The sequence below is a fragment of the Artemia franciscana genome, chromosome 2 (assembly GCF_032884065.1).
Source record: "Artemia franciscana chromosome 2, ASM3288406v1, whole genome shotgun sequence".
In the NCBI taxonomy this organism is placed as follows: domain Eukaryota; kingdom Metazoa; phylum Arthropoda; class Branchiopoda; order Anostraca; family Artemiidae; genus Artemia; species Artemia franciscana.
The window spans coordinates 656,598-671,348 of NC_088864.1; the positions used below are offsets into that span (position 1 = coordinate 656,598).

At 34.3% G+C, this 14,751-nt stretch overlaps 1 protein-coding gene across 1 annotated transcript in view; it reads left to right on the forward strand.

The window, feature by feature from the left end:
• Positions 1-14,417, forward strand: part of LOC136044002 (uncharacterized) — a 50,512-nt gene extending 36,095 nt beyond the window's left edge. Inside the window, exons 6-9 of the mRNA XM_065729090.1 lie at positions 1,175-1,269; positions 3,360-3,495; positions 6,479-6,667; positions 12,805-14,417. Of these exons, the coding sequence (XP_065585162.1) occupies positions 1,175-1,269; positions 3,360-3,495; positions 6,479-6,667; positions 12,805-13,006 (622 nt within the window). The 3' untranslated portion in view covers positions 13,007-14,417. The remainder of the gene's footprint in view (positions 1-1,174; positions 1,270-3,359; positions 3,496-6,478; positions 6,668-12,804) is intronic.
• The last annotated feature ends 334 nt before the right edge of the window (positions 14,418-14,751 follow it).

Consider the following 14,751-nt stretch of genomic DNA (forward strand, 5'->3'; position numbering starts at 1 on the left):
TCTCTCTCTCTCTCTCTCTCTCTCTCTCTCTCTTACAAGAATTGAAAACCCATTTAGGAATTTAAAGTTATGAGATATATTTAAATATCAAAAATGTAAAAATTTGAATTAGGTTGTATTTTGTTCATGGTCTGGGAAAAAGCTGTCGAAATTCTTATGTTAAAAAAATAGTCAAATTATCAAATCTTTCTGCTAAGACCTCTCTGATGAAGAGGAAATAGGAGGAAGGCATGCGGCCTTTTTGAACAAAGTTCAAGTCTTATATCTATGATCAGTTCCACAAAGAAATATCTATAGGTCCTTGTATTTTAAAATCTTCTATTTTGTGTTTCAATTTATGAAAAATATTGAAATGCTTTAGTTTAAAAATTTATGAATTAACCAGCTTTTCAAATTAAACTGCTTAAGACATTAGAATAAATTTTAAGCCAAATCACTAATAGTCCCTTTCATGGAATAGATTTTAAAAGAAACCTCAGTCAACTTGCTTCACATTAGCCTGGAGTCCTTTGATAAACATGACCAGATTTCATTTGCTTAATGTGCTAATGTGTAGGCAATGAGGAGACATAATGTCTGGGCCTAATGTATAGGCACTGGAAACGAGAAATGGACTTCAAATTTTCTAAAAAAGTTAAGCAGAATGTCATAGTGACATAGTGACATAGTGACATGGGCATAGTGACAAAGCGCTGTCGTTTTCAAAGTACATAGCTCCAAAAGTATTCATGGTTGGTGTTCAGTCCTTCAAAAAAGGTGCATTCAATAAACACTGCTTCTTCTTTGCCAAATCTGACAGCTCACATCACTTGAAAAGCTCACAGTTTGAAAACCATATGCTGACGTTAACGACGTTCTTGCTGACTTCTAGCATCATGATGAAAGAGAGTATCATGTTACTGCAGTACAAAAATCTATGGTGGTTGTCGAAATACCAAAAAGAAACAGGATTCCAATTGACCATCCAATTGACCAATTGACCATAGAATTTCCAAGATCAAGAGGGAGGATTAAAACACGAAAAATATTCAGACCAATGGTCCCGGGTGTTCTATTTTATGGTTTTCTTGAACTAGCCCTGCGGAGTCTTAGTGAAAAAAATTGATTTCCTTGCAAAAAGTGTTGAAAATGAAGGGGTATTCTGGGGCTTGTTGCAATCTATGATGAATTGCAGGAATATTAAATTGTGGAAATATTTTTTCAAGCCATTCACTAAAAGCGTGAAATATGCATCTCCTCTATTGCAGAATGATATAGTTGATAGTGAAGGTAATGTCATTCGAGACGTAATTTTGAATAGAGCAAATATTGCATAGTCTTTTTTTACAGTGGATGATGAGATGAGTGATATAAACTAAAACAGAGCTTGATCTTGTCTTCCATTTCTATAATAATCACCAAATATAAAAAGTTTTTTATTTTGACGGTACGAATTTGACTTGAATGGAAACTGGAGTCTTGAAAGAGCAAATTATTAGATTCTGTTTACAGTTTAGATTTGCAAATCAAAAATTGAACAGCCAAAAAAAAGTATGATAAATAAAAATAATGAAGACAAGAATGAATTTTGGAGTATTCTACCAATATTCAAAAATTCTAGGTATAGGCAAAATGTATGCTATAGAGCGTCCTATATTATTTATTTTACATTTCTATTTATTTTCATTATTTTTTTGTTTTTTTTTTGGGGGGAGATACCGTAGTAGGTACGATTACGGTTAAAGGATACTAAAAATTAGTGGCAGCTGTATAACGGTTACCCTACGATGGAAGTAAGCAGAGATAACAGGCTAAGGTCAATATGCATGAGTAAATACTTCCCGTGAAATTGGTCTGGTATCGACCAAAGGTGTCACTAACTAAATGGTAGGGGGAGGATGATTGGTTCTATCGACGGGTCGGTCATTTCTAACGACTACCTTGGGTTAAATTACTTCATTTTTTTGTTCTTTGCCGACTGAGACGGATCTTCTCTCATTGATTTTACATCATATGTTGCCACTAGCCCATTTACCCTAACAAAAGAAAAAAAAGACAGTAAAATAATAATACTTTGCGTAGCTATTTAACCAACTCATTTTTTTTTTTATCACTGGCTGAAAACATTGGGAGAGTGACGTCTCCCTGCCCATGCGTCACATCCCTGTGAACAACTATAGTATATAATACTAGTTCACCCTATTGATCGATAACATGCCCACACACGAGAAGGGTTTCTCGTTTGAAGTAGTTTTAAGGAATGTTTTTAATTTTTTTTTTATTTAATTTTAATAACATGGAGTCAAACTCTAAGTCAAAATTGAGCGAATATAAAATTGACCAAGTTCTTAAGGAAGGTTCACAAAAAGTATTGGGTATCATCAACTAGGCACACATCAGAGGGCTATCCCTTCTGAAGTACCTTGATCCTCCGTTATGCAAAATCATCGTTTAATACCACCAAACGGCAAAAAAGCCATTTCCTCAATGCAAAATAGCTTGTTCACTTTACAAGGGCTCTAGAACTTTTAATTCCAGTTTGAAAGAGCCTTCTATGGATCTTCCAGGATCATTGGCTCGAAATCATTACCCCTAGGAAACAAAAAATTATTATTCAACAAATTAATATTTATGCACGTATCCGTTATCTTTCTTCTGGGAATAATTTAAGTTCCACATTTTTGTAGGTTGGAGCTTGAAGCCTCATCAAGGGGGTTCTCCAATATGGTAAATCTATTAGTGTAATTCTCATTAAGAAGACTTGCCTTTTTCTAGCTGCTTTCCCCATTTTTCCAAATCAGGCAAATTTTCTTAGGCTCGTAGAGTCGTAGTGTTTGATTCTCACGTGTAAACAATTCTCGAACTAATTTCTTTCTTATGAACTAGTTGATTAGAAAATTGACAAGAGAATTATAGTTAATTTCCAAAAACAAAAAAATTTGAATCAAAATATTTTTGTAAGTAGTCCCGCTGTTTTCCTGTGAGTGAGCCACGCAAGCATGAAAATTTTTATCTAAACATTCTGATATCTAAGCAAATGTCTGCTTACGGTTAACTATAAATTTGCTTGAATATAGTTAACAAAATACAATAAACGAATAAAAAGTTAGATAAGGCGTATTAATCTGTCAAGGGGAAGCGCATGACTTCAGAAAGGTAGATAAATAGTTCTACAAGCTAAAAATCATTTTATAAACAATATACAAGACTATAAGAAACAATTTTTCTCTTAAAATAGTTTTATTTGCAGGGTCTAGAGGAATTTTTTCTATTATCTAGAGTTCGAGAAATTTTGAAGTCCACCTAAGTTTCTAAAATTTATTTGTCTTGTGTGCTTATGTACCGGATATTATTTTTAATTTTCCTTCCTTGATTCTCAGGAGCCCTAGTAATTCAAAGCCTTTTGAGTTTGACCACAGCATCTTCTGCAAATAAAAGAAGCTCACAAGATGGACCTCTAGAATGGATAGCCCTCTTTGATGACTGGATTCCCAACTCCATTGTCAACTACGCAAGGTGACATTTTGACAATTCTTTTATTTTCTTTTGAAACGTTCTTCCTATTTGCATGTCTAACGGCTTGGAGCGATAACTTGCATAAAAATAATCAATACTGTCAATCCCTAAAAAAACACAGACAAATATTTGTTCTTTTTTTTTGTAATAGCACATGAGGGAGCAGTTGGAGAATATACCAGAGTGGCACACCAATACACCTCTCTTTGATGACTAACTTCCTGATTCTATTATCTAATATGCAAGGGAATAATTTGATTTTTTTTTTCATCAACATCCCTTTGCATCAGAGAATTATGCGCACGGTTGCCACCCTGTGATTTATCACTATTTCTAACGATATTTTATATTACCTAAACATAAGTCACTAAATCAGCACAAAAATCACTAGATTATTTAAGACAATCACTAAAATAACCAAACAATCACTAAAATGTGGTGATTTTCATTTTCAATGGGATGCAAGTTTGATTATGCGCTGAAAAGGCTTTCTCGTTGGCTTATATTTTGCTTTTTTATGTTGAACTACTGTCTTAAGGCCTTATATTTTTAAGACGCTCTTTGGGTATGATAATGGTCTCTTTTAGACATTAAACTTGAGCTATCTATTAACCTGTTGTCTTGAGCTATTTGGATCAGTTCGTCTATCGGACGGGTTGGACTTTAACTTTAGTTTTTGAATAAATCTGCTCGTTAGTCACTCGTCAGAAGGACAAAACCGACTTTTTTTTTAATGGCTATTAGGGAAGCAGTCGTAGAACGTGCCTAGGTGGCTTTCATAGATGAGTGGATTTCTGAATCCGTTGTCAAACAGTTCGTGGTAACGAACTGTAAGTAAAGAGCAACACCGTCTAATAGTAACCAGAACTCTAAAAAAGGGATACTTGATAACAACTAAAAGGAATTGGATGTTTATGCTGATTTCAAATATCTGAAGTTCATTAAGTTTAAAGCAACACAACAAAAGCTATGAGACTGGAAAAAAAGCTACCTAAAAAATTCCAAAAAAGGGAAAAAATACCCCTAAAAAGATGATGAAAATCGCACCATCAGATTCAACATATTAGAGAATCCTATTGTTGGGGTTTCAAGCTTTTATTTACAAGAATATAGAATTTGGCATTTATTTTTTCCAGGAAGAAAGATAGCGTGTTTTTCCCCAGGGCTGATCGTGTCGAAACAGCAGTCCTTTAAAATTGGGGAACGGCTTATTTGAACACAAAATTAAAATTCTCGAAATTTTGATTAGTAATGTTTTTGCATACTGTTTTTAAGACACGGACTCATCCAAAACGATGCCAAGTTATTATAAATCATACAAGGTATATGCCAAGGAAAATTAACTAACTCCTTCAATTTCACCAAAATTAATAATTAATTAATATCATTAATGTTTGCCATAAAAATGTATGGGCTATTTTCATAAACCCTGGAAGATTGAGTGCAAAGTATAACGGATAACGGAAATACAAAGCAGCCAAACAACAATTGTGTCTATTTTTATAAGACTGCATTTCTCGATGGATCTTTCGTAACTTTTTTAATTATTTTTATTTGGCTATTAATTTCATTTAGAAATTTATTATCTTTAGTTTTTCTGAACACAAGAATTCTAATGGATACATCACAAGTGCCTTCATGGCAGAAGGGGAATAAAAAGCATTCTCTCTCTCCCCCCTCTCACTCCTGAACCTGATAGATAAAAAAGGAAAGGTAATTTTTATTACATGGATAGAAATTAGAATTTTTTTGGAAAAAACAGTCTTTTCTACTCCCCCCCTAAAGTAAAAATTTTGTAAGGTAATGTCTCTCTAAAAAAAAGCACCAGACAGTGCAAATAACAATATTGCTGTTAATTGTGACAAAACAAAGGGAGCAAACCTTAAACCAATATTAAATAACATTCATAAAAAACAGAAGAAACCATTCAAGCGAAGGGCTAAGACTCATATAGGCTCAGAGGGGGCTAAAAGTAAAACTGGTGCTTACACTCTTTTCCGTATGTAAAACAAACTATACAGATTACGACTAAGTTATTTTATTATAGCCCAAAGAAAACCTTGCCGATGGAGCCTCATACCTGGAATCTCCCTGATTTGTTATTACCCGGCTTAACCTTGATATCTTCTCTAATTAATAAGAAACTTTTTCCACAAAACAAGTTTTTCAAAGAAAAGTAAAGAGCTCCATTATGCCAAGAATGAACAGAAATAAAGTCAAATCGTAAAACCAACACAAATCATTACATAATTTGCGCTTTGCTGAAAACAAAATACGTTTATAAATGTTACCACTTTTATTGCTTTCATAAATAAGAAATTACCAAAAAATTAAGGAACAAGTATGAGTATATCTTAATTAAACTGGCAATCCACGGTCATTTGTTTGTTGTCTTTTTTTGCAGAAAAGTGCAAATTAAGTTCTGGTCTTGAGAAGGGATGGGCCCTACTTTTGTTAATTTTTGCTCGTTTTGAGTTTGACTCGGCTATTTATTGTAATTTCTGTTCGTTTTGAGTTTCATTTATTTATTGATAATGATTGATGTTGGTTTTAACCTTGGAGATTATTTGACTTTATTTCTGCTCATTCTTGGCTTAATGAAGCTCTTGACTTTTCTGTGAAAAACCTGTTTTGTGGAATTTTTTTAAATTAATAAGAGAAGATATCGAGATTAAGCCGGGTAATAGCAAATCAGGGACATTCCAATTATGAGGCTCCATCAGCAAGGTTTTCTTTAAACTATAATAAATAACTTACAAGGCGTTATCTGTATACGTAATAATTTAAAATATCCAACATGAAAATATTCCATCAGAAAAATCTGAAAACCATGAACATTTTTTATCTTCTCACCAGCCTCTACTTCCGCATCTCATTTTTTCCAATACTTTATATTAATTTATTTTATTTATTTAATTTGACATGTTAGACGTCATTTTTATTTTTCCCTAATTTTTATCTCATATTTTCTTTTTTGCTTTAGAAGTATCGACAAGGAGTCTTTATCTGGCTTACGTACAGTTTCTGGAAGTCTATGGTCCTTCCGTGCCTTAAATGGCATTCAAGAGCCACATAATATAAAGAGTGATTGCATGCGTCGAATAATGTGTGAATGCAGCCTTTGCATTAGTAGAGACAAAACCTTGCTTAGAAGTTTGTCGGAAAACATTTTGTAAGTTAAACTTTAAATTTCAGAACTGAACGGCTCACCACACTCGTTCAAGGAAGCAATTGAACAAAAAAAAAAGAACAATAAATAAAAAATTGACAAAAAACATGTACATAAAGTCAGCTTTAAACGTAGATACAGGGAATATTTAATACTATTTAATAAGAATATAATAGACAGCGCAATAGCACTGCCTAAGTAAAGAACGATATTGGCACAACATATTAATTATATATTTATTTTTATATATTATTTTTTTTTTGGTTTCTGTAGACCAGCGCACTTTGTATCGAAGAAGTTGTCATAGAAACTTCAAATAGGGCTAATTAGATTAGAAATTGAAAGAGCTAGTACCCTTTTTAATAGTCAAAAGTGATCGCCATTTCCTCAAACACATCCAATCTAAATTTTGAAATAGTCTTTCTGTTCAGCGTAGGTGAAAAGTACAGAATTATGATTTTGAGGATGACCTCCCCCCACAGCCCTCAGGGCTGTAAGTTATTCCCTGGGGGCATTTAAGGTTTCATAGAAAGCGTTATCGAAGAAACATCCAAAATGGCTCATTCAATTAGAAACTCAGAGGGCTAGTACGCTTTTTAATAGTTCAAATTTATTGGAGGGCTAATACCCCCCACCCCACGGCCATCACTTCCCCAAACACTTCAAATAAAAGTTTTGATATAGCCATTCTGTTCAACGTGGTTGAAAGGTCTGAAAATTGTGTCTTTGAGGATAGCAACCCACTCCCTTCCATAGCCTTCAGGCCAAGTGCTGTATGTTATACACTTGGGGCATATAAGGTTTTTATAGGAAGCATTATCATAAAATCTTTAAAAAGGGCTCATTCAATTGGAAAATAAGAAGACTTTTGCCTTTTTTATTAGTCAAAAGCTATCAGAGGGTAAATGACTCCTCTCACGCCTATCATTTTCCCCAATCATTTCCAATCGTATCATTTCCGCAAACACTTCCGGACACGTCCAATTATGTCCAGAAATGTTGTCTTTGAGGATGGCAACCCCCCTAGAACTCAGGGCAAGGGTTGTAAGTTATACCCCCTATCCTCAGTGCCCTGAGAATAGGGTTGTAATTCATGCCCTGGGGGCATATAAGGTTTTTATGGATTGCCTGGCCGTTTAAACTTCAGATGTTGCTCATTTGATTTGAAACTGGAAGTTCTAGTGCCCTATTTAAGAGTCAAAGTGATTTGAGAGCAACCATCCCCTCTCCACGGTCATCATTTCCCTTAACACCTTCTATCAAAATTTGGAGATGATCATTTTGTTCATCGTAGTTGATCGATCCAGAAACTATGTCCGTTAGGAAAACAACACCCCTACAGCTTTCAGGGCAAGGGTTGTAAGCTATGCCCTAGGGGCATATAAGGTTCTTATAGAAACTTTGGTCGTATACGCTTTGGAGAAGACTCATTAGATTAGTAGTTAGAAGTTCTAGTGCCCTTTTTAGAAGTCAAAGTGATCAGACTGCATCCCCCTACACACACACACACAAACAAGTCGTGTTTTCCTGAGATGCATCCAATAGAAATTTTGAGGCAGTCCTTTTATTAAAAAAAAAACAATAATCATGTAACAAGGCTTTTGGGTTGATACAAACCACCAGACCCTGAGGACGAGGGTCGTAAGTTATTCCCCTGGGAAACTTAAGGTTCTTATGGAAGGGATGGTTGTATAAACTTTAAAGGTGACTGGCTCATTTGGTTGAAATTAAAAGTTTTAGTGTCCTTTTAAGGGTCAATATTGATGGAGATTAACGAGCCCCCCCCCCACAACCCCTCTTTTCACTAAACGCATTCGATTAAAGTTATCTGATGACAATTTTGTTTAAAGTAGCCCGAAGAACATATAACCATGCCTCCAGGGTTGGCATACCCCCCAAGCCCTGGGATAAAGGCTTTAAGTTACGTCCTGGGGGCATATAAGATTTTTACGGAGTGCATGTAAAGATACGCATGTTTGACTTCTACTTTCCCAAAATACGAAGGGCAGTAAGATGAGTCTTTCAAGAGGTGTTGAGAGAGTGTTGAACTAAATCATAATATGTTATGTATACATGGGTTGTCAAAAGGGTGTAATTTAGGAATGACTGAATATATCAATTTGGAATTTTCAGGAAAAGATAAGGGAGATGATCGATTGACTAAAAAGGCAATATTTGCAAGATACTAATACTACAAGTACTGCTGCTTCTGCTGCTACCACAGGTACTATAACTACTACCACTACTATCAAAACAACTACTACTTCTGTAGCGAGTGCTGAGGATATCGAAAAAATATCAGAGGAAACGTTGATGGGAAAGTTGAATCAAATCAATTTTCTAGTACGGCTAATCATATCAAGAGGAAACTTCGGGGGCATCATGAGTGGGATGTTCAGTTGACCAAAAGGCAAGATGTACGTGCTACTATTGCTATTAATGCTGCTGTTACTACTGATATTACTAATAATTATATAATATTACTGCTACCACTGTTCCTATTACTACCGCTACTACTATGATACTAGTTGAACTAAGGCTGCACGTATGAAGGTGAAACGTTGACAGAATATTGAGGGAGAATTTAAACTAAATCAAAAACACACTAAACGCATGCATATTGTCAAAAGGGCGAATCTCAAGAATTGATCTGGTTATTAAGTTGAAACTTCCGGAGAATATTTAAAGGAGAAGAACAGTTAGCAAAAAGGTAATATATCACTACTAACAGTAATACCGCTTCTACTTTTACTTATGCTACTACTGCTACTGAACTACTCCAAGCACTATTTCAATTGCAAAAACTTTTAAGGCTTAGATTAGAATATTATGTGAATATGGCGTCAAAAGGATGTCAAAAGCGCACATCAACAATATTTTTGGAACGGCTTAACGTGTCAAGGTGAAATCTGATCAGATTTCAGGTGTCAGGTGTAACGTGTCAGGTGTCAAGGTCAAGATGATTCTGGGGCATCATGAAAGCGGTAGTAAACTGACCAAAGGCATTACGTACATGCTACTATTAATACTGCTGCCACTACTGCTACTACTACCAATAATACAACACTAACACTGCAACTACTTCTACTAAGACCAAAACTGCTGTGATGTCTATAGGTTTCCAAAAGGGCATGTAACCAGTATCTTAGGAACAGTTTCATGTGTGAAATTAAAACTTACAATGCTTGTTGTGGGGGATGTTGAACTAACCAAAAAAACAATATTTGCATCATAATACACCTGCTTCTACTCCTACAACTACTACTACTGCTACTATTATTATTGATGCTACTGCTACTGATGCTACTAAGCTAAGACTACTACTATTAACTCTACTCCTACTGCTACTACTATAGCTGCTGGTGCTACTATTAATAATAATAAACCTAAGGGTATTAAGGCAAAAATTCGGGCAATATTTTAACTGTATTGAAATAAACCGAAATACACTATGCCCACATAGGTGGTCAAAAGGACATATCAGCAATGCTATAGGGACGATTGATAGCGTTAAATTAAAAAGTTTCATCCTGCATTGAAGGGGGGTTGAGAAAAGGTGTTTTGTGCATACTGCTACTAATGCTAATACTGCTACTACAACTATTACTACTACACAAGCTAACGGTATTAAGGTGAATATTTCAAGGGATATTTAGGCGGATGCTGAACTACATCAAAATGAACTATGATCATGTAGATTGTAAATAGGGTGACAAAGCAATATTGCAATAACTGCTTACATTAATAAGTTAGACCTTCCAGGGTAATTTGTGACAGACACTGAAAAAAATTTAAATTTTCTTACTTTTATAACCTTAATAAATAAAATATTATTAACATTTGAAGGAATAAACATCCGCATATTTGTATTAAACTGACAATGCTCATTCTGTTGTATATTTTTCAGTAAAGCGCAAGTTATGTTCTGGCCTTGGGAAGGCATAAGGGTTTTGAGCCCTACTCATGTTATTTTCTGCTCGTTTTGAGTTTGACTCGGTTATTTATTGTAATTTCTGTTCGTTTTGGGTTTCATTTATTTATCGATGCTGATTTGTGGTAGTTTTACACTTGATAGATTATTTTACTTTATTTTTGCTCATTTTTGGTTTAATGGAGTTCTTTATTTTTCTTTGAAAAACTTATTTTGTGAAATTTTTTTCAATTAATTCTTATGAAAAGGCACATTGCATTCACTATTTATTATTACATAAGAAAATTTATTTAGTCTAACTATTAAAAATCAAATCAAAAGGCGTAAATCAGTAGCCATGAAAAAAATTCAAGCCTAATCTGATTTTTGAATAGTTTTATTTTTGTGTTTTGTTTCTTCTGTTACACTTTTTCTTCCTTTAAGTTTACATACAATATCATGAAAAGACAAATCACCAATGCAACAGCACAAACACAAAAAAAAAAAAAAAGAGAGAGAGACAGAAGGAGAAAAGGAAGACTGTTTTCCTAAATTAGTGATTAATATAGACCAGCACTTGAATGAGGCCTTAACCCTACTCATCCATACAATCACATAGGTCAAACAGCATAGCCATACGCAATCAACCATAAAGAATAATCCATGGACAGGCAGTCATGTCGTCAATAAGTATAGGTCGTCATTTACCAAACAATAGAAAAAATTAAAAAGACAAATAATTCAGAGGCAACAACCCAACACAAGGGCTCATCAGGAGAATACACTGGCCTACATAGGGTTTCGCCACTTTAAATTCTCTACCCAGCACAGTGTTGTGGCTACCACAGAATATCCATGGCATCCCCGTGTCAGGTATCACCCCCAAAATACATGCCTATGAAAGAATAAAAACAGCAAATGTAAAACAACCAAGTAACACCAAAACAAGCTTATCCTGTTAATATATCCCTCTTTTTAGCAACAATAGGTAAACTAAATTACTTATTAAAATCATTTTGGTTTCGTTTTGTTTTTTTTGCTGTGACAATTTTTTCCCTTTTTCGTTTTTTCGTACGTCTAGTCATTGCGTCCTCAAAATCTGTTTATCTGTTTGCTTTACTGTAAATAAACTTACTTAAGAACGGCAATCAAAGTCAGTTGAAGACCACACACTCAGTTTCAGGGTCGAATCTTGGAGCTTATCCGCAGCATGTAGCCCAGTTGTCGCACAATAGATTCAATGACTCTGGAGGCTTTGGCCCTTAATCGTTTTCAAAATAAACTTCCTCCTACGTTTAGGTCTAGGTAAAATTGGTGCAAACAGTATTACTGGCTTTCATATAAAGTAAATATACCACTCGGTGCCTTTTTTTATGCTCTTTACAAATATAATAATCGCTTCTACCGCAAATTCAGGTTTAAGCACTTTTTTACCTCTTAAAGCACTTTTTGACCTCTTAAAAATGACCTATATATGGGGTCATTACAAATCTGTAATAGTTTAGAAACAATTTTGGGCTATATATTTGCACATCAGGGGGGGGGGGGGGGGTAAAGCATAGCATATATTAAATACGTAAACTAACCATTGCTGTGTTTTTTTTTTTTTTTTTTTTTTTTTTTTCTTATGTGTTTGTGCACATCGAATTTTAATGAGAAGAGAGATCACCAGTGCAACAGCACAAACACATAAAAAAAAAAACAGCAATGGTTAGTTTACGTATTTAATATATGCTATGCTTTACCCCCACCCCCCCTGATGTGCAAATATATAGCCCAAATTTGTTTCTAAACTATTACAGATTTGTAATGACCCCATATATAGGTCATTATTAAGAGGTCAAAAAGTGCTTAAATTTGAATTTGCAGTAGTAGCGATTATTATATTTGTAAACAGCATTAAAAAAGGTATCGAGTGGTATATTCACTTTATATGAAAGCCAGTAATACTGTTTGCACCAATTTTACCTAGGTCTATGGGTAACTATAGACACAATAAGCTTTATCATATTTAAAGTCAGGATGGATTTCAATCAACATAAAACTATAAATTAAATTTTATTTTTTGCAGCATCGGTTACTATTGACAAAATTTCCACTTTAAAGACCCTGTATTGCTGTGAATGGTTTTATAGTAGCAAAAGGAGCGTACTTGATAATATTTTGGATGTGTCTATTCAGAAAGTAAGAATGTATCTTCCCTATGTTTTTCTTTTATATATATTTGCAGATTATCAGCTGCCACTGCTTATGGGGACATAAATGCATCTGCTTATTTGGATACCATCCGAGGGATGACAAAGAATTATCAGCCAAATGACGTCGAAGCATTTTGTAAACGAACAGCACCACTATGTCTACAATCTACATACAACACCTCAAGACGATCTAAATTTAACTTTGAGCAAATATTCGCATTTCTTGGTTTTTAACTTCTAAGTGAGAAAGTGGTAATATTAAGGAACTTATGAAAAGAAAAAAAAGTAGACTATGATAAAGAATATGGGATGAGACAGTCTAAGAACCTCACAAGAATTGAAAAATTGTTTACATTCTTTTTTTAGGAGAAAAAAAATGAAAAACGTTTCTCCAATTCTTAAGAAAATATATTTGAAAAATTAAAAGAACACAGAATCTAAGTTTTTATTGGAAGATTTTCAGTAGATTTATTAAAATTTATTCGAATTTCTTAAGATTAATGCGGAAAAACCATGATACGAATGAACTGGTTTTCTTAAAATCACGCATGATTTTTCACAATTAAAGAAAATTTCCGAACTTTTTGTTTTCAAAAATTTAACTTAATCTATTAAACACTGAATTATAGACAAACCAGTCTCTAATATTTTATCAATAAACTAAAGAGCAAACGAAAGGCCTTTCATTCTTGTCTTTCTGTCGTAAAACATGTAATTTAATTTCATGGTCTCTTGGACGTATTTTTTTAAGATAATTACATTATTTCTTGAGTGGGGTGCCAACAAGAAAACTTTTGAAAAAATAAAGAGTTCTTGTAAGTATAGACAATTAATGCAGTTTTCTTTTAAGCCAGTGAAAAGAGCGAAAATTTTCTAGCAATTAAATATGATTAGTAGTAGTTTGGTGTCTGTTTATGATTGAATTCTCTTGTTACTTGTTTGTTTGTGGGTTTTATCCGTTTTTTTTTTTCATGAACAATGTTTTGCAATGTTCAGAAAATCTATTGAATTAGGGGGTAATCTACGAGAGAAAATGGGTTGAAACTTCTTTTTCAAGTTTGGGATCTATAAGCCCAGTCAATACTTTGTGGGTAGTTTGAGAACAGCTTAATACAGTCATTTTCAAAGACTTATTATGTGAAGAGCGTTTTGAATCTTAATAATTAAAGGTGACTTTTATTTTAGACCTTATTGAACAAGTATGACGATGGTGAATATAAAAAGAAACCAGCAAATAATGACTTACTTGACTTCAGTCTCGTCCGTTTTTTAGGCCTTATTGAGCCTTCTTCTCTTTTCGTAAATGCTTGCCTATGGTTGTGATATTTTAGTTGATTTAGTGCTATACTGAACAACTAGAAGAAGTTGTCGGTATATCCCTTGTGAGGTTGGTCTTTGGCAAACGCGACGACTAAACCTTTTTTGAACGTGAATTTTAGAAGCTGCTTGTCTGTAATTTGCTGAATATCACCTACGCACTGTGAAGCTGTTGACTGTCACCTCGTAAGCAGTGAAGTTGTTGACTTTTCATATGTTCAATGAAGTTCCAGAGGAGGCGGATGATTTCACTGGGGTTTTTATTTTAAGCCAAGTAAATTTATGGGCTCCCTAATATTCGTAGGTAACCAAGTGTCACTTCAGTATAGAACTAGACCTCCGTTGCCTGTGCAACGGGACGTGTTGCAGCAACTGTGCCCTGTTCCTTAGGGCACAGTTGGGGAGCAACACGTGCAACTGTGCCCTACGGGACACAGTTGCGGAGCAACAGTCTCCATTATGTCCTTCAGAGGACATTTTTCTAATGCAGCTTCGATTGTTATCTTGAAGCATCTTTGATATGGTTTTATTTCGAGCTCCTACTAAACTGAGTTTGGTAAAATGTTTAGCTGGTCCAGAAATAAACGAGAAAAAAAATTTTTAGCTGGCCCAGAACCGAAGTTACCTCTAGAACGTCGAAACTTCGGAAATTATTTCTAAGA